The 20,151-nt window shown below is 45.1% G+C and overlaps 1 protein-coding gene across 1 annotated transcript in view; it reads left to right on the forward strand.

Annotated features, from left to right (window-relative positions):
• Gfpt2 (glutamine-fructose-6-phosphate transaminase 2) overlaps positions 1–20,151 on the forward strand; it is a 46,802-nt gene that overhangs the window by 10,564 nt on the left and 16,087 nt on the right. The window contains exons 2-9 of the mRNA XM_021212035.1: positions 1,396–1,503; positions 4,122–4,220; positions 5,602–5,727; positions 8,930–8,988; positions 9,628–9,762; positions 13,018–13,079; positions 16,257–16,336; positions 16,820–16,937. Of these exons, the coding sequence (XP_021067694.1) occupies positions 1,396–1,503; positions 4,122–4,220; positions 5,602–5,727; positions 8,930–8,988; positions 9,628–9,762; positions 13,018–13,079; positions 16,257–16,336; positions 16,820–16,937 (787 nt within the window). The remainder of the gene's footprint in view (positions 1–1,395; positions 1,504–4,121; positions 4,221–5,601; positions 5,728–8,929; positions 8,989–9,627; positions 9,763–13,017; positions 13,080–16,256; positions 16,337–16,819; positions 16,938–20,151) is intronic.

Raw genomic sequence — 20,151 nt, forward strand, 5'->3', positions numbered from 1 at the left:
CACCTGCCTCTGCCTCCCAAGTGCTGGGATTAAAGGCGTGAACCACCACGCCCAGCTCAGATGTGTTTTTGTTTGAAGCGTGGGACAGAAAGTCTGAGCTGCTAGGGAAGGACCCAGACTACGTGCAAACCTCTTACCCTCAGCCTCGTGCCCTCCTGCAACCTGAAGTCAGCAAGGAAAACAAAAATGGCTGAGTGTCAAGACTGCCCTTGGCCATTTTAAAAAGAAAACCATATGAAACTGCTCAGAAAGCACACTGCACGTACATTTTCAAATTATGTGTGTATGCGTCTGCCTTAGCCTCTGTGCGCCTGTGCCTCTATGTGCATATGCACATGAGTGTAGTTCCCCTGGAGGCCAGAAGAAGGCATCAGATCCCCTTGGAGCTGGAGTTAGCAGAAGCAAATTGTTGTATGTCACATGATGTGGCTGCTGGGATAAGTGATCCCTAAAAAAGACCTAAAGTAGGGACCTTCATCTTTCCACCGTCTTCATCTTTCCACCATGAAGGAAAGGTACAAGGAAAACAAATACATTAAATAAAATAAAGCCAAACGGAATCATCTTGGTTTGCTAGCCTACTTTAACACAGCTTTCCCAAGAGATGGATCTACTCTGGCTCTTGTAAAAGACTACTTACTTTTCCTTAAATCTTTGGAGCAGGGGCTCAGCAGAGTATTTGCCTGGAATGCACGAAGCCCTGGCTTTGCTTTTCTTTTCGTTCTTTCTTTCTTTCTTTCTTTCTTTCTTTCTTTCTTTCTTTTTTTTTGTCAACTTGACACAGGATGAATCATTTGGAAAGAGGGGATACTAATCGAGACGATGTCTCCATCAGATTGGGCAGAGAGCTAAATCCATGCCTGGTCTTTTCCAAGAAGCAGATAGACATGAATGACAGATGACATGCAAAATCATACCTTCCTGAGGGGTATGAGCCTCAGCCAATGAGGAAAGAGGAGGAAGGACCTGCAACCAGGGCAATAAGGATTGTTCTGTGTACTGCTGGGCACACCCTTCGTTTGTCTTCCTAGTCTCCGTTGGTGGCACCCAGCTTTGCAGGGGCTTAAAGACACTGCTCAGGTTTATTGGTTTCTCACCTCTGCCAATGAGTGGCAGAGAAATCCTCTGCTGTGAAACTGTAAGGTCATGACACAGGGTCATGTAAGGTCATGACACAGGGTCCGTGTGAGCTTTGACACAGAGAGAAGGGCTGACAGAGCACCACTCTTCTAGAGGACTAGAGGAATAGCCAGCTTTTCCTCTGCAAGCAGTCTGGGGGCCGAGACTGGTGGTGGGTTTTGTTATTGTTGGTTTTTTTTTTGTTTTTTGTTGTTTCATTTCTGTATAGGACATTGGTTTTTCCTTAAGATGACATTTTATTTTCTCTTTGGGCAGGAATCTTTGCCTATATGAATTACAGAGTTCCCAAGACGAGGAAGGAGATTTTCGAAACCCTCATCAGGGGCCTGCAGCGGCTGGAGTATCGGGGCTATGACTCTGCGGGTGAGTCTCTGAGCCACCCCACCATGGATGCTTCTCTCATACTCTTTGAAGAGGGTTCTTTTACAGCCTGGGTGCTTCCCTGACACTTTTTAACATTCCTTTATTGATGTAACTGATCATTTCCTGCTGAAGGACTACCGTTCCCAGCTTCCCTTGCAGACTATGGAAGTCATTTCTGCCTCTTTAAAGTGCCACTTCCCATCTTCTGTAGGCATTTGGGTATCTGTACACTGACATGAGTCCCTCCTTGCTATGAATTAACATGGTCCTGCAGAAGGTCAGATCAGGCCTCTTTCTTTCCAATTTCATCTCTCTACAGCTGCCTTTAATCATGTAACAATAACCACACTTCCTCATCAAAGAAGTTTCGAAACTGTAGAAAAATCGAGAAAACATTGTTTGTTTGTTTTTTTTTTAACTGTAGAAAAGAAAACACAAGGGTTAAAAAGATAACTCTCTAACAAAATCTATTCAGATACAGCTTCATCAACATTAATCAAAGGCACAAACTTTCAGTTGTGCAAGATGAACAAGTCCTAACGATCCCAGGGCAGCTTAGAGTGGATGGTTAACAATACATGTTTTAAATGTGCATGCACACAGTAGTGTTCGTGGAGGGAAGGGGTCTGCAGGGAACTTGGGTGAAGGAGAAGTTTAGGGCTTGAATTTTTGGGTATTTCCACTGGTAGTTCCCTATCTCAAAGACCAGTAAGTTGGATACATTAAATATATATGTAGCTTTCAGCCTGCCCAACATACCTCAATAAAGTCTCCTCCAGCAGTTCCTCAGTTCCTAGTTGCTGTTGTGCCTTGATACCATCTGGTTGAGAATGGAAGGAGTTTTTCTAAATAGATTTTTTTCCTAATCATTACCTTGCAATTTTGTAACATTTAACCAGTTAGGATATTAAAGTTTGAGCTAGTTTTGTTGGAAGGTGGGAGGGGCATCGGGGATGATGGCACATGCCTCCGGAAGCAGACAGCAGGATCTCCTAGTTCAAGGTTCAAGTTCAGAGCCAGTTTCTGGTCAAACAGGGCTACACATCCTGTCTGGAAAACAATACGATCGAATCCAGGGCCTTCTACACACTGCTCGGTGTCACATCCTCAGCCCTGTGGCTTTGCAGTCTTCCTTCCTTCATTATTCTTAGCGTTTCTACTTTCCAAAGCCCCTCCTAAAAGATCTTTCTAATTCACTTCCCAGTCCTCATGGGATGGCAGCGACCGGCTGTCTCCTCCACTGGAAAAAAAAAAAAAAAAAAAAAAAAAAAAAAAAAAAAACAAAAAAAAACGTTTAATGAAGTAGCTGGCAGAGCCAAGGAGCTTAGCTAGGTGATCTGTCCTTGCAATTTCTTAGCTGAAGGCAAATCCTGAAAGGGTTTACAGGCATGCAAATGGAGGGAGAAGGCAGCTAGGAGGTTACAATGTGAAGAGCACAGCAGGCTGAGTGCCTTTGAATAGTCTCCTGCCCCTAACAGTGGGTGTGGCAGCCCATCCCTGGCCCCTGCGCACAAATCTCTGTTACTTTGAAGTTGATACTTTAGGGGTTTGTCTTTCAAAGTAAATATCCTGAAAACTAGATTGTTCTGGATCATGCCAAAGAAATATGGTAATAGCTGGTGGTGTGTGTGTGTGTGTGTGTGTGTGTGTGTGTGTGTCTGAGTATGTATAAAATCTTGGGTTAGATTTCCCCAAATGCAGCTACTGCAACAAACCATACCTTGTGGCCGTAATCCTAGGTGGTATAGTTCAGTTACTGGTAAGGGTGAGAGAGGCCCCAATATACCAACACCCTGGGATGCTCTAGTCCCTTCTATAAAATTGCACAACATTTGCATCTGATCTACTTGCATCTCCTCACAGATAACATTTTATCATCCTTAGATTATTTATTTATACCTAATGTATTGTAAATGTGATGTATTTCTTATAATGCTTTGTCTCTGAGATAACGACAAGAAAAAAAAAATCTGCCCATGTTCAGTACAGATGGAATTTATTTGTTGGATACATGTGTTTGAGTACACCTGTGTATCTGTGACTGCACATATGCACGTGTGCATGGAGGCCAGAGGTCCATTTAATTTTCTGAGAGAATGTTTTTCATTAACTTGGAACTGGTAGATTAATTACGAAAATGGCCTGTGGGTTCCCAGGACCCACCTGTCTCTACCTCTGCAGCCTTGGGATTATAAGCATGCAGCACCATGCCTGGCTGCTTTTTTATTATTATTATTATTATTATTATTATTATTATTATTATTAATGTGTATTCTGGAGATTGAACTCAGGTCCAACTGATCTATTGCCTTAGCCCCTATGTTATTTTCAAGACTTCTGATCATCTATCTCTTGGTTGGTCATGGATGAGAAGCCTCAGACACAGATAGCAACTCGTACCTTTTGGTGACAAAAATTCAACATGAAAAATAATGCTTTTGTTCTCAATTTTATAGTTCTAAAATAAGAACTACTCTCCAGTGATGGCGGTGTGAACAGTGGTTGCCGATTTGCAGTAGTAAAATTGAAGGGAATTGAAGACCTGGGGCTCTTTTTCAGTATTTCTGTAGGTCATGCTGGTACAGGTATCAGAACCCAGTGTTCTCTGTAAACTGTAGGTGTGGCCATTGACGGGAATAACCATGAAGTCAAAGAAAGACACATCCATCTTGTGAAGAAAAAGGGGAAAGTAAAGGCTCTGGATGAAGAACTTTACAGTAAGTAGAAAATGAAGGACGGGCTGGTGAGATGGCTCAGTGGGTAAGAGCACCCGACTGCTCTTCCAAAGGTCCAGAGTTCAAATCCCAGCAACCACATGGTGGCTCATAACCATCTGTAACAAGACTGTCTGAAGACAGCTACAGTGTACTTACATATAATAAATAAATAAATCTTAAAAAAAAAAAAGAAAAAAAAAAGAAAATGAAGGACTTTACAGTAAGTGGCTGGCGCGTAGGCCCTTGATAATACATTATTGCCAACAGCATTCAAGACTGAAAAAAGTGGTAATGCATCTATATTTGGATGATTATAAGGAGTGTTAGGGCCAAGTTGTAAGACTGTCTCATGAAGTGTAGGAGGTTTTATTTTAAGCAGTTACACGTGGATATGAAAAACTATTTTAATAGTTATGTCTTTATTTTAATCATTCTGGCATATAATACTGCTTTTCTATTTATATTAGAGATACATCATTTTCTTTCCTAAGTCAACTTATTTTGATTAGGAAATAAGGGTGAGGTACAGTGGCCCAAACCCGGAATCCCAGCACTTGGGAGGCTGAGGCAGAGATATTGCTGCCAGTTTGAGGCCAGTTTGGTTTATGTAGTGAGTTCCAGGACCACATAGCAATAATCCATCTCAAAGTGGGGGAAAAGGGTCCAGTTACTGATAAACACTAAGTAAAACTTAACATCGATAGTACCCAGATGCAGTAGATCCCTGAGGTGCCATGTGTGTGACTGTCATAAAAGATGGGCCATTAGTGAAGATGGTGTCTAGTAAAATGGAACCAGCTCGCCTTACTGGTGGCCTGCCAATGCTTTCTTTTTCCCTCTTGAGACAGATTTTCTCTGTATAGCCCTGGCTATCCTATAACTCACTATAGACAAGGCTGGCCTCGAACTCAGAGACCCACTTGTCTCTGCTTTCCCAGCGCTGGAATTAAAGTGTGTCACTTCCACCTGGTTACCAATGCTTGTTTTTTAAAGTACAGACAGTACCTGGGGAGATGGCTTTGTTTGCCACACAAGCCTGAGAGCCAGAGTTCAATTCCCAGCTGCTCTGTAAATGTCAGGCAGGTGTGACAGTAATTCCGGCTGTCAAAAGGCAGAGACAGAGGATCCACCAAGCAAGCTGGCTAGCCAGACTGGTCGCAGTAGATGAGCTGTGAGTTTAACACAAGACCATGCCTCAATGAATAAGGCAGCCAATGAACAGGAAAAACACCCAGCCATCAACCTTGAGCCTCCCCACACATGCATACATATGAAACCATGCATTCATACCATACACAGACACATGCATGTAAACACACATGCACACAAACACACATGCACAACAAACACCAACACAGTAACTGATTTTCTTTCTGTTTAGAGCAAGATAGCATGGACCTGAAGGTGGAGTTTGAGACACACTTCGGCATTGCCCACACACGCTGGGCCACCCACGGGGTTCCTAATGCTGTCAACAGTCACCCACAGCGTTCAGACAAAGACAATGGTAAGTAGAGCCTGTTCAGGATGTTTCTACCTCTCCCTGAATGACCTGTCAGAGATAATCCTGCCCTGAGTGCCTTCCATGCCTACCTCTAGCCGAACTTTTCCCTCTGCCCAGTCCTCCTGAGATGCCCTGGTGGGCCACAGGGTGAGACCCAGTCGGTCCAACACCGGACCCCCTGGGTGCTGTTGACCTAGGTATGCACAGGAAATGATGGCATTTTACCATTAGGGCTACTAGCTCTTTGGAATTCATTCCAAGAGTGCAGGATAGCAGCAGTGCATTAGTTCATTTTCCATCACTTTAGCAAAATACTTGAAGCTGGGTAGTTTACAAAGAAAGAATTATTTAGGTCTTAGTTCTAGGCGCAGAAAGTTCATGATCAGGAAGTGCATCTGTAACAACTCAGGATCCCATGGAAACTCTTCTTAGTCTCTTCCAGAAGCATGTCTCCAATAACCTCCCAGTACACCTCATCTCCTCAAGGACAATCACGTGTCAATCACCACTCTGAGAATCCAGCATCATGATCTATGCTTTTGAAGACCACGCTCAACCCATAGCAGACAGTATGAGACAAGCAAAAGTATTCTAGCAGGCTAGGACCATAAAGAGCACACAGAGCACCTTTTCCATGCAGCAGAGTTCATCTTCCTCGCCCACAAAGAGTGGTTCTGGGAGGCAGATGTCACTGCTGTCCACAGCTAATGCCTAGGTTTCTCTCCAAGCCCTGCATCCCAGACAAAGGACTCAGCAGCCAAGAGTTTAAGATTTGGAGGGGCAGAGCTGCAGCCAACAGCCTAAGAGCTCTTCCCAGTAGCCTTGACTTGACTGACTTAGTGTTTTTTAAGCTTGAAAAGGATACATACAAGCCCGGGCCTCTGACACCCTTGAAAACCAGAAGCTATAGAAACATTGAGTTCAACATACCTTAGAGTACTAATGATGGGTAGTAGGCCAAGGCCGTGAACCAGACATAGGGACTGCTCATGGTAGCCTTTGGAGGGTTTGGAGTTCCTCTGCTCTCCCAGCTGTCTCCTTGTCCTGGCCCAGTCACAGGTTCATCCCCCCAGGATGGTGCCCATACTGTAATTCTTTTAAATGACCCTGTAGCTGCCTTCTCCTGGGAGAAAGACCAGCAAGTCTGTACTGCCGATCCGAATAGTCCAGGCCGGCGTGTATAGTCAGGCAAGAAGGACAAGCATCCTCACCCCATCGCTAGTGTGGCTTCTTCCCCTGAAACACTTTGAAGGGGTTCATCAGCCCTATTTGAAAGGGAGGACATCTTTAGAGAAGGGGGAAGACAGCTGAGTGGCATGGACTAGAGAAACCGTGTATGTCTGCGTGGTCTGGGTAAATTTTCTTGCTGGAGGCTCTTGAGTCTGGCCCACACTCTGAACCATAGAACATCTCAGAGCTGGGGCAGACACCCAAGCTAGGAGAAAATGGCAAACCCCACAGCGCTGAGTCCCTAGCCAAATGCCACTAAGATGTTGAAGCTGGCCTTCAGCACAGCAGTATTGGCTGAGAAAACATTACCAAGGCCATAAGCCCTGAGGGCTCCAGCCCTGCATAGTGACAAGGCAAGCCCCATCAGAAGCCCCCCCACTTAAGACTACTCTATGATTCTGATTGTGTCCCCACAGCAGGGAAATGCCAGTAGGACCCACCCATAATCACATTTGTTGGAAACTGCTGTTTTGATTCAGAATGACCACTAGAAAAATACCATTGGCAGTCAGTAAGACTTATCAAATGTCTCAACCAACACACCAGGGATGATCAATGTGCTTTCAAGAGCTTCTTTGCACATAGCTACTAAATAATATGAAGGAGTCTTGCCTGGGATGCCTCCTTTATAGCCCGTTAGAGCTTAGCAGGCCATAGGTTTAACTGCTAACCCTACAAAAGGCAAGAGAAATTGCCTTCACACAGAAAATATGGACTAAGAAATGGTTAAGACCATTAACTAAGATAAAAGAAAACATGATAGGCTTAAGAAAATAATATAAAGAAACAATGTCATGATAGATGTGAAATAAAAAGAAGGAAAGAAAGGAGAATAATAGAATCAAGTAGTACAGATCCAATCTACAGATGCCTGCTGCTTCCAAGAAGACACAGAACACAGCAAACGAGCAATTTTTTACAAAGGGCTGCAGAATTGGCTCAGTTGGCAAAGAGCCTGACATACAAGCCTAAGGACTGGCACTGCATCCCAGCACCTATGTCGGGTGCCACCGCACATGCTGGTAATCCCAGGGCTGGGAGACAGAGCCACGAGGATCCCTCAAGTTCACTGGCCAGCCAGGCCTGCCAAGTCAGTGAACTCTAGGTTCTGTGAGGGACCCTGGCTCAAAAAACTAAGGTAGAGGGGCCTGCCAGATGTGTCAGCTTGCAAAGCACCCACTGTGAAATTCCGATGAGCCAAGTTCAAGCCCTGGAACATGTATAAGGGTAGGAGGGAGAACCAACTTCCAGGTTGTCCCCGATTTTCACACATGTGCCATGGCACGCACATACGCACCCCCAACACACACACACACACACACACACACACACACACACACACACACACACACACACACACACACACACACCATCTATAAACTTCCAGTTTGTGACTCCCCTTTAAGAACTAAAGCTTAGTGCAGGAGAGATGAGTCGGCAGCTCAGAGCAAGAGCAGCACCTGCTCTTCCAGAGGACCAGGACCCAGGTTCAATTCCCAGCACCTGCATCGCTGCTCAGAACTGGCTGATTCTAGTTCCAGGGCATCTGATGTTCTCTTCTGGTTTCCAGAGGCCCCAGGCATGCGTGTGGTCCAGAGATAGGCATGCAGGAAAAATACCCATACGCATAAAATAAAATGATTTATTTAAAAAGGAGAAAGAACTAAAGATGGTTGGGAATGTCTGGAAATATTTGTGGATAATCAAAGGTTAATCCTTCATTTGACATAAATAATTGTGGAAGCTAGAAGCCTTTTTAATATCCAGTGTCAGAGTTCTATGCATGGTCAGATGCTGGGTGCTCAGGTAAGCTGAAGTCACGGTAAACCTCAGTTTTAAGTCCTGCAAATGGAACCCGATTACCACCCGTCTCAGGGAAGAGTTTCCAGTTTTCATTCCTGTAGCGTCTAGCTTGCACTTCCTTGCAGTTCATTTTGAAAGCTCATTCCTCTTCTTTTGCAAACTCTCCTTGCAGAATTTGTTGTCATCCACAACGGGATCATCACTAATTACAAGGATCTAAGGAAGTTTCTGGTAAGGGGCTTCCCCTGGGCCAACCCAATCTGATTCAGCCCCGATCTTCCCCCTGACACTTTCACTTAGCCTGTTTCCACTCAGCAACGAGCACAGGAACTGAGTGAGACGTACACCGGGCCGTGTCACAGTCCTGAGCGTGAGCCTTAGCCTCCCCTCAGCCACTGTGCTCAGACCTTGTCAGGGAGATAGTGGGGCGTTAGGGTTTATCTTGAGGGCTGCTGTGGTTTTACAGAATCAAAATAACATGTGCTAGGTTTCACAGGGTAGCTTGTGCTATGAGACACACTGACTCCGACACCGTGCGGACAGACTGTGGGGTGGGGAGGCGGATGGTGAGTGCCTGCAGTATGGAGTGAGTTGGGGTGTGAGTCAACATATTTTATCATCATCGCTGCTGTGTCGCACTGTCCAGATTAACAGTGAAGACAGGCTCCTGAGGAGGGATGGTCTCTGGGAATAAGAGGGTGGTGACTCAGAGGTGTTTGGCTGCTGGGTTCTGGCAGACATTTCTTGTCCCTTCCCAGTTTTGCTTATTTTTGCCTTAAGTCATATCTTGAGGGACTAGAGGGAGTTGGCCCCACCAGCATTGCACAATGACCAAAATCTGTCACCCTGGGTACAAACCCCATATTCCAGGAAAGCAAAGGCTACGAGTTTGAGTCAGAAACAGACACGGAGACCATCGCCAAGCTGATTAAATATGTATTCGACAACAGAGAGACTGAGGACATAACGTTTTCAACATTGGTTGAAAGAGTCATCCAGCAGTTGGTGAGTTATGAGTCCCATCTGTCTAAACACACCTTTATTTTTCATAAGCACTTGTACAAATTTGCACGAGGTCCTGAGGGTGGAAGATAGTTTGTCCATAGCATGTACTTATGATGTTAATTCCTGTAGAATCTGGAGAAAGCCCAGCTTGGGGACCGAGTATCAAACAAAACGTTTAACTTCATTTTAGCCCCGCTGAGATGGTGGCTGGCCTTCTAATCTATGATTTTTACAACCGTGGGTTGTGCGCACGTACGAACTTATCTGTCTCGGTTCATGTTGTCCTGTCTAAAATTGAATCTCGTGTGCATTGTTATGTGCTAATCAGATGAATTTGACTGATATTGGAGACTTAGAATTGTAGTCTTTCTTTCTTGTCAGTAAAACAGTCAAGGGAAGAGATGTCCATAATTGATTACAGAATGGAAATGGTAAAGGAAGGGGAGGGAGGGAGGGAGGGAGGGAGGGAAGGAAGGAGGGAGGTGTTCATTCATAGAATACACAGGAATAGATTTGTGAGTTATGCAAAGAGTGCATAGAGACAGCTGTGGGACAAGAGATGTTCTTAGTTCCCAAAGAAGACTGTGGTTTTATGAGAGAGGGGACCAGAGCACAGGGAAATGTTGAAGGGAGTGTGGCCCAGGACAGTCAGCAAGAGAAACTAGTGGCACATCGAAGAGTTAGATCCCAGAACAGCTACTCTCAAAGATGAATAGACACAGGGTGTGGGGTCATCCAGGGGAACAGGCATGGAGGCTTAGAGGCTTGTCCGAGGAGGAAAACCTTTCTTAGAGGAGGCAGAGCAGGAGGCCTGCATGAGAAGGGAGGCAGTAAAGAGGCATCCATCTATCTCAGAGCCCATGCCAAGGGACCCTGGCACCCAAGACTGAGGATCCTGGAGATGGTGTTCAAGGCCCAGAGTCTGGGGCACACTGGATCAGAGACGGCTGTGGGTCATCAGGCTGTGGTTTTAGATATGCCAGCCCTCAGTGAAGACTTTCAGAGTGAATCTACTGCCAAAAACCCTTTGATCTATGCCATCCTCTTGGGGGGGGGGGTTGTTCATAATTTAGAGGACCTATTTCTAAAACATAGCATCTACTACAGTGTCATACCTTGGTATGGAATACCAGTATGGGATTGGTTCCAAGATCCTCACTAGATACCCAAGTCAAGTTTCACATAAACTGTCATAGTATTTGTATGTCATATGTGCCCATCCCCATGTGTGTTTTAAATCATCTCTAGATTATTTATAATTCCTAGTATAATGGATCCATGTAGATAGTTGTTGCGCTAAATTGAATACGCCAGGAACCAGTGACAAGGACAAGTCTGTGCATGCTCACTGTCTTAGTTAGGGTTTTACTGCTGTGAACAGACACCATGACTAGGGCAACTCTTTTTTTGTTTTGTTTTGTTTTTTTATTTTGTTTTTGTTTTGTTCTTTCGAGACATGGTTTCTCTGTATCGCCCTGGCTGTCCTGGAACTCACTTTGTCGACCAGGCTGGCCTCGAACTCAGAAATCCACCTGCCTCTGCCTCTCGAGTGCTGGGATTAAAGGCCTGTGCCACCATGCTCGGCTCGACCAAGGCAACTCTTTTAAGGACAACATTTAATTGGGACTGGCTTACAGGTTCAGAGGTTCAGTCCTTTATCATCACAGTGGGAACATGGTAGCATCCAGGCAGGCACGGTGCAGGAGGAGCTGAGAGTTCTACATCTTCATCTGAAGGCTGCTAGCAGAATACTCACTTCCAGGTAGCTAGGATAAGGGTCTTAAAGCCACAGTGACACACCTACTCCAACAGGATCATACCCTCTAATAGTGCCACTCTCTGGGCTGAGCGTGTACAAACGTTCACACTCACCCTGATTACTCCATTATAGGCTAGCTGCGCAGCCCAGACCAGTAACAATGGAACAAGTTTTCAGAACATATTTTTTCCTTGTCTTTCTGATGCTGGAAATCAAATCCAGAATCCCACACATGCTCAGCAAGCTCTCCCTCATTGAGCCACACCCATATCGGCATCCATAGGTAAGGAAGGTCAGTTGTACATAATGTACAGTATCCTGAATTTGTAAGGTACAGTAAACGGATGAGGTATTACAACACAGTGCTTTCGTCTTTAGTGTCTGTTTTTGTGGTTTTTTTCATTGCCATCCTAAGGATTGAACCCAGGGCCTGTCACTCTGTAACCAAGCTACAACCCCTGCACTCTATAATTTTGAATTTTAGAAATCTCTTCCCCATAATGTTACCTTTAGATTTTTTTATTTTTTATTTTTTTCTTACCCAAAGAGTACTTACTGATCTTATGGAGGATCCGGGTTCAGTTTCCAGCACCCATGTTGAGGCTCACAATTGCCTGTCACTGCAATTCCAAAAAAAAAATCTGTCGCCCTCTTAAGGCCTCTATGGACACTGCACACATATAGTACACATAAAGTCATGTAGGCAAATACACATGCATATCTCAGAAAAGGAATTTTTTTTTTTTTTTTTTTGCAGTCCTAAATGAGGAAAGCTACAGTCTAGTTCTGACTTTGCACAAATAGCAAGGTGAGGCACAAGTAGCAGTCACAGCCATAGAGCTGATAAAAGAATTAACAATATAATAAGATGATTAACCATTGGATTATCTAGTTCTCCTGAGTTATCTAAAGACTGGGCACCTTTCTAGCACTTACAGTGCTTTAGACTTGAAACTCAAAGTCGTACAGATAGAACTACTGTCCGCTCGTACACAGAGGAGGAAAACGAGCCTTGAAGGTCGCTGAAATGATTGCCCAACTAAAGGAAGGGATAGAGCCAGAACTGGATCCCAGTTTGAGCTCTGCTGATTAACCCCTTTGACCTCCCAGCTGATCCCTGCACAGGTCCCTCCCAGAGGCTCAGTGCAGGGTGTCTTCGTCCTGGTTCTCCCTCTCTGTGGTTCCAGCTGTACCACGCCAACCTGGGCATCTCTAACAGGAGTTCCTTGGGAGCCGGGACCAGCCACTCTGGCTTATAATGTTCACAGTGACATTCATAAGGGCTAGACCTTGGCATTTCAGCACGATGCCATGTGTCTGGCTTCCCCTCTGACCACGATCATCTTCCATAAGCTGCCCCTGCACTCAGCTCCTTAGGCAACCCATCTCTACCATGAAGAGAGGCTGGAATGACCTGCCTGGGCCAGTGGTCTGCAGTGGCTCAGCTAGTAAGGGTAAGTCACAGTCCTTCAAGCCCTTCATTGTTGTGTTTCCAGGAAGGCGCCTTTGCACTGGTTTTCAAGAGCATCCACTACCCAGGAGAAGCTGTTGCCACGAGGTAAGGCTCTGATGGAAGCCCAGCTCTGAGGAGCCTTGGTGCTCTGTGGCTGCTGATTTTATGCTAAAGGCACAATGAAACCATTCAGAATATATACGTGGCCCCGAGAGACCCAGGCTGAGTGAGTGAGACTGTCCCTTGACAACTGTCACTATTATCTACCCAGAAAGTCAGATGAATTGTTCATAATCCCTCCATCCCCAGGACCAGGTCTAATTTAACATTTGAAATGTAATTTCTTAAAAATCATAGAATAGAATTATAAAATACCAGTTGGTCTCCATCAAATCTCGAGGCTCCCTTTAAAATCTCATAATGTGATATTACTGTTTAAAATGAATGTGCTGTGAGGAAGCAATAAAGTTTGATTATTCTAAATTGGCCGTAAAGGATGGTTGTAGCACCCAGGCCAACCCTTGGGGACATCTCAGGAGGCTTCTGTGTCTTAAAGGAGACGTGGTCTGAACACTAAGACCTGGGAGCCATTTACTCTGAAACCCAGGTAGCTTTAACCTCAATTATTAATGCTTAAACTGTCATTACTCGGGGGGGGGGGGGTGAGGGGAGACAATTTGAGCTACCTCCTCCTCACTGGACCCAGGGCAAGGTCTCTGATTATTTTTAGACAAAACAAAATATTATAAAAAAAAAAATAGTCAAAGCACCTTTTTCTCAGTCCTTCTGAACTCTGTCCCTTATCTCGAGAACAAGAAGAGGGGTGTACGGCCCGAGTGGTCCTTATAACACGTGCTCAGCATTTTCTTCTCGTTAGTCAGTTAAGCATGCTGGAGGGGAACGGCACCATTAGCGTGAGCTACAGAAGCCCCGCCTCTAGCTCCAGGCAGTGTCAAGTGTGATATCGAAGGATTCTGTTATCAGTGGTCAAACAAGGTCCGAAAATACTCAGTGGAAAATTCCAGAAACAGACAATTCATAAGTTTAAGCTAACTTTTTGTTATGGTGTGCTGTTATCATTTTTTTTTTTTCTGTTAGTCTCTTAAACCATCATAAGTGTGAATGTATATGAAGACCTTATGTGTGTTGGGTTCACTATTTGCAATTTCAGGCTTACACTGGAGGCTCTGTGTGTGTGTGTGTGTGTGTGTGTGTGTGTGTGTGTGTGTGTGTGTTTGTCTGTGGTGTGTGTATTTGTGCTGGTGTGTGCGTTAGGGTGTGTGTGTGTGTGTGTGTATGTGTGTGTGCAGGTGTCTTCTCTTTTATGTGTATGAGTGTTTTGCTTACACGTATGTATGTGTACCATGTGTGTGCCTGCTATCCACAGAGGTCAGAAGAGGGAATTAGATCTCTTAGAACTGGAGTGATGGTCCTATGCAAGTAAGTGCTGTTAACCACTGAACCATCACACCAGCCCCTTCACCTTCTTTTTTGAGACAAGTTGTCATTGAATCTGGACATCCCCCATTCAGCTAGGCCATAGGTTGGCTGGCCAATGAATTCCGAGGAGCCACCTGTCTCATCTTCCGGTCTTCCTGCCTCTCCCCCATATGCACTACCCGTTGTGTATAGCTTTTAAAATTGGTTTTGGGGAATCCCGTCTCGGGTCTTCACGGCACTTGGACAGTTGAGCCACCTCCCTAGCTCTCATTTGGAGGTGGTGAGACCGTATCCTGTGGAAGGAGGGCAGTGAGGAACTGCTGACCTGGAATGTTGCATGCCTGGCTTCTAAGATACAGAGATCTAAATAGTGTGGATTATAAAAGTGAGCTGCTTGTTGTTTGATGTAAGTGCTATATACTCTATAAGATAAAGCAAAACATTTGCATTTTGAAAGTAAGATGCCATTGAAGTCATGACATAATATCTCCAACATGATTACCAAAAGCAATAGTAACCAGGGAAGTGCTTTGCTGAAGATTCTATCCCAAGATACCCAGAGAGCCCGGTGCTGGTGAGAGAGGGGCACAAAGGGTCACTGTCATCCCCTGAAGACAGTCCTTCATAAAATCATTGTTCCCTTCATGACAAAGCCCACTTTTGTATAGGTCAAAGATTCTCAATTTCCCTTAGTGGGGTATCACTCAGTCCAAAGTTAGACCCTGCGATTTGTAGCCCACAAAATAGAGTACAGTCTTTCCTTAGTATCTCTGGAGTTCTCACACTAAACCCTGTCCAAAATACTGAAATCCTTGGACACTCAAGTTCCTTGTGTAAAATAGCATAGAGTGGTATTTGAGTATGACTTCTATATATTCTTCCATCATATCTAGATTGCTTTTGATACCTAATACAATGGAAATATCTTGTAAATAGTTGTTATATGTATTCTTTAAGGAATGACAGGCAGAACTCTGTACAGGTTGGGTACAAATGCAATTTCTTATGTGTGTGTGTGTGTGTGTGTGTGTGTGTGTGTTGCATGTGTGTGTGTGTGTGTTACTACTAGGCATTGAACCTCACATCTTGCACACCCAAGGCAAACACTGTACAACTGAGCTGTATCCTAAGCCCTGATTTATTTTGTTTTACCTATTTTTGTTGAGACATGATCTTTCTGAGTTGCTCAGGCTGACCCTGAACTTAGTCTGAAGCCCAAATAGGAACATGCAATCCTTTCTCAGCCTCCTGAGGTTTTAAGCTTGTGGGTTATAGGCCTGTGCCACCATGCTTGGCTCTTAGGAGTGTTTTCTGTCTGCATTTTCAATTGCTGGTTGAACCTGTAAATGTCAACTGCATACACAAAACTCAGCTAGGCTGCTTCATGGAAGCAAAGAGTTGAGCTCCGCAAAAGGATGCACAAGACAGGGTTCCCCAGACAAATTCAGGGTAGCAAACACTCCTGATCTCGGGGTTGACACACAGTATGCGAAGGCTCTCCTGCTGGTAAATGCCCAGTCCCTGAGACCTACCCATATGGGTTCGCTGCTTGTGGGGATTTAGAGAACCAGGAGCCCAGAGTCTCATAATAGTGGGGAAAAGCATGGTACCAAGCTAATCGGTCAGATAGTTGGATGGCGACAGGTAAGTGAGCTGACATCTGCATACCAGCCTATTGGTCCCTGCTCCAAAACCAGAGGATGTGGTCTCAAGGTCAAGGTGTCCCTTCTGTGTGACCTTAACTTTCCCTGCTTCAGGGAAAAGACTGGGTTTGAAGGGTGTGTCTGGCCCGGGGTCTCAAGGGTGAGGGATCTCTTGATATTCTTCTTCTTCTTCTTGCAGGAGAGGCAGCCCCTTGCTCATCGGGGTACGAAGCAAGTATAAACTCTCCACAGAGCAGATCCCCGTCTTATATCCGACATGTGAGTTTCCTGAGGATATCACCAGTCGGCTGCAGGGTAGCTGTCCCCTTGCAGCGGGCTCTGCTTGGAGGCAGACATACCACCACTACCCAGGACACTCTGTCTTGAACCCCGCTGCCTCGTGGCTCCAGGTTTCAATGTCCATGCAATAGAGACTCAGCTCCATCTTTTTAAAAAGCATCCCATCTTGAATATTCTGAGACCTGCACAGAAATAGAGAGCAGCTGGCGAGCATGGCCGGCATCCATGCCCTGATTTGAGCACCTTTGGTTTGTTTTCGTTTGCATTGCTTGCCCACTGTAGCCATTTAAATGCTCGCTCAGCTCCTCAGCTGAGCTATTTGGGAAGCTTTTGCGTGATTTGGCTGGCACAGCCGTAGCTAAAAATTGCAGATTGCTCCCACACAATATTCAAAAGAGGAAAGCGGGTTCCTTGCCACGTGTTATGCAAATAGGGCAGCCTACCCGTTCTTTTGTTTACTAGGCAATATTGAGAATGTGAAGAATATCTGCAAGACTAGGATGAAGAGACTGGACAGCTCCACCTGCCTGCACGCTGTGGGCGATAAAGCCGTGGAATTCTTCTTTGCTTCTGATGCAAGGTAGCTAACATTTCCATTGTTTTCCTGGGATCAAAGAAAATTAAAAATTTCCTGGGAATTAAATAACTGTCTGAACACTGTGTGTGTGTTGGTGTGTGTGTATGTGTATGTGTGTCTGTGTGCACTTAGAGCATGAATGTAGAACACAGGACAGCTTGCAGGAGTTCGTTCTCTCCTTCTAGAAGTGTGGGGCCCAGGGATTGAACTTAGGTTGTCAGGCTTGGTGGCAAGCACCACCGAGCCATCTCGCCCGCCTAAGTACATACATTTTAGAGACCTGCAGGCATAGGAAGAGAATTATTCGGGTAGGGGAGGAAAGGGGAACAGAGAAGGGGGGGTGAGGGAAAACTAGAGCGCTACTGTTGGAAACAGATTTTATAACCTGTGAGTGGTGTCTGGGCATTGGAATTTGCTGAAGTTTTTATTTCAGAGAAATTCTGGAAACCACCGAGCTCTTACCATATAGCCAGTGACACATGAAAGATGTTTCTGAAATTAGAAAAGGCATGAGAGGCTGAAGGAAGATGGAATGGTGTTCGAAGGCCATGTAATTATACACTTTGAAAGCCAGCTGACACGCTGTGAGAACTAGTGCTGGCAGCTTTCCGGAGAATAAAGACGTGGGACTCTTTCGCCGATGCATCGACCCACCGTCAGCCACCCAGGCAGGGACCCCGCCTACCTTATTCCTTCTAGAAGCTTCTCAAATGACTAAGCACTGCAGACCCTTAGCTAACATTTGATGAACAAAACAAAAAAACAAGACTATTCACTACAGTGTCGACAACCACACTTTAAGAAAAATCTCTCAGAATAAATTCAGCACAAATAAACCCAAATCAGAAAACTATACATGATTATAACAAGATGCAAGAATAGGTTTGAAGAGAGATTCCATATTCTTTGGTAGAAAAACTGAACATTGCTTAAAAAAATATTGGAATAAAGTGATTTCAGTTTGAGACAGTCTCCTCATTCTGTAGCTCAAGCTGGTCTCATGGCAATCCTCCTGCCTCAGCCCCTCAAATGATAACAGATATGAACTACCATGCCCAGCTTTGGAATTTTATTTCAAATTAGCAGTAAAGAATTGTTTTTAAGGGAGGTGAGAGATGATTCAGCGGTTAAGAACATTGCCTGCTCTTTCAGAGGTCTTGAGTTCAATTCTCAACAACCACATGGTGGCTCACAACCATCTGTAATGGGCTCCCTGCCCTCTTCTGGTGTGTCCAAAGAGAGTGACAGTATACTCACATACATAAAATAAATAAATCCAAGAAGAAGAGGAGGAGAAAGAGGAGGAGGAAGAAGAGGAGGAGAAGAATCCCAGCCCAGGCAGGCAGTTCTATGAGTTCAAGGCCAGCCTAGTCGACAAAGCAAGTTCCAGGACAGCCAAGCTAACCTGTCTCAGAAAACAACAAAACAAAACCTTGATTGTCCCCCAACTAATCTATGTATATAATGCTATGGTTGAAATCCTTTTGTTTTTATAGATTTTTTTTTGGAACTTAAAATAATGGTTCTAAGGCCGGGCTAATGTTTCAGTTGGTGAAGTGTTTGCTTTGCAAGTGTAAGGACCTGAGTTCCTCTTAGGACTCCCATAAGAAAGGTGACCTTGATGGCACGCGCCCAGTGCTGGAGTGGCTGAGGCAGACCCGTCCCCTGGGCTCACTACCTAACCAAACTGGCTTACTTGCAGAGTCCCACACCAATTTGAGACCCTGTCTCAAAAACAAACCAAACAAAAATCAACAACAAAGCCAAAAAGCCAAGGTGGGGGCTCAGTGAGAGAGAGCCCTCGCTGGGAGAACCTGTACTCCATGTAAATAAAGCCAGGTGTGGCTGTTTAGGGCCCTGTAACCCAGCAGTGTGAGGGGTGGAGGCAGGAGGGTCCCTGGGACTTGCTGGCTACCAGCCTAGCTCCAGGTTCTGTGAGAGCCCAGTCTCAAGGGGATAAGGTTCAGACAGATAGACCAGGACACCCAGACTTCATACGTGCACAGGAATGTGCACTTGAACACACAAATGCACATACAACTTACACATGTACAAAAGGTAAGTGGCACCTGATACCCAAGGCTGTCCCTCTGGAATCTGGTTCCTTATTTTCTCTCTCTCTCTCTCTCTCTCTCTCTCTCTCTCTCTCTCTCTCTCTCTCTCTCTCTCTCTCTCTCGTTTGTTTAGCTTATGGTTCTAGAGATGGAGAAGCCCAAGGGCATCTGGTGAAGGTGTCACAAGACAGTTCATGTTTATAACAACACCTCTTTCTGTGATAACCTTTGAATTCATGAATAGTCCCGTCATCTGATCAACCCCACCTGCAAATAATGTCACCACATGAATTTGGGGTATACTGGTATACACAGAAGACAAAACCCTCCAAAGACCTGAAGATAAATGTAGATCTCTTGCGGCAAGAGCAGCAAGTTCTAGTACAGACCCAGTGCCCTGCTGCAGCCTGGGTGAGGGTACAGTGCCAGCTCCTGTTTTACAGAGTCGGAACCGCGGCAGAGTTCAGAGCGGTTATTTAAGTATTCCTGGGGCCTAGGACTAATACAAGACAGAGGTGAGCTGGATCCTGAACTACGGGTCCTAATGGCTGTCAATAGATTACTATTTGTTTCTGTAGGGTAACATAATGATTGCATTTAAACACATAAAAAATTTTCCCTCTAGGATCTGAACAGACGCCCGTCTACTCAGAGCCATAGAACTGAAGTATCTCTTTAAGTCTGTGTTTTTTCTCCAAAGGTGTGCCTGTGTGTGTGTGTGTGTGTGTGTGTGTGAGAGAGAGAGAGAGGGGGGGGGAGGAGAGGGGGCAGTGCTGGGTTATGTCTGATAAGTTTCGCACTATTTTGGATTTTGCTTGCACATCCCGGCTTCCTAGGTGCTAACATAATGTACACTAGCACTGGCAAGTGCTCTAGTTTCATTTTGGGAGCTGTGACAAATGCCATGACTAAAAGCAACTTAGGGGAGGAAAAAGTTTATCTCATTTTGTACTTCCAGGTCACCACCCATTAATGAAGAAAGTCAGGGCAGGAACTCAAAGCAGGAACTTCAAGCATAAACCATGAAGAAATACTGCTTGGTGGCTCACTTGCCAACTCATGATTAGCTAGCTTAGCCAGCCCAGGACTACCTGTCCAGGGTTTGGTGATGCTCACAGTGGGGTGAGCCTCCTCCATCCACTAACACTCATGAAAAAAAAACC

Source organism: Mus pahari, chromosome 14 (assembly GCF_900095145.1).
Source record: "Mus pahari chromosome 14, PAHARI_EIJ_v1.1, whole genome shotgun sequence".
Classification (NCBI taxonomy): Eukaryota; Metazoa; Chordata; class Mammalia; order Rodentia; family Muridae; genus Mus; species Mus pahari.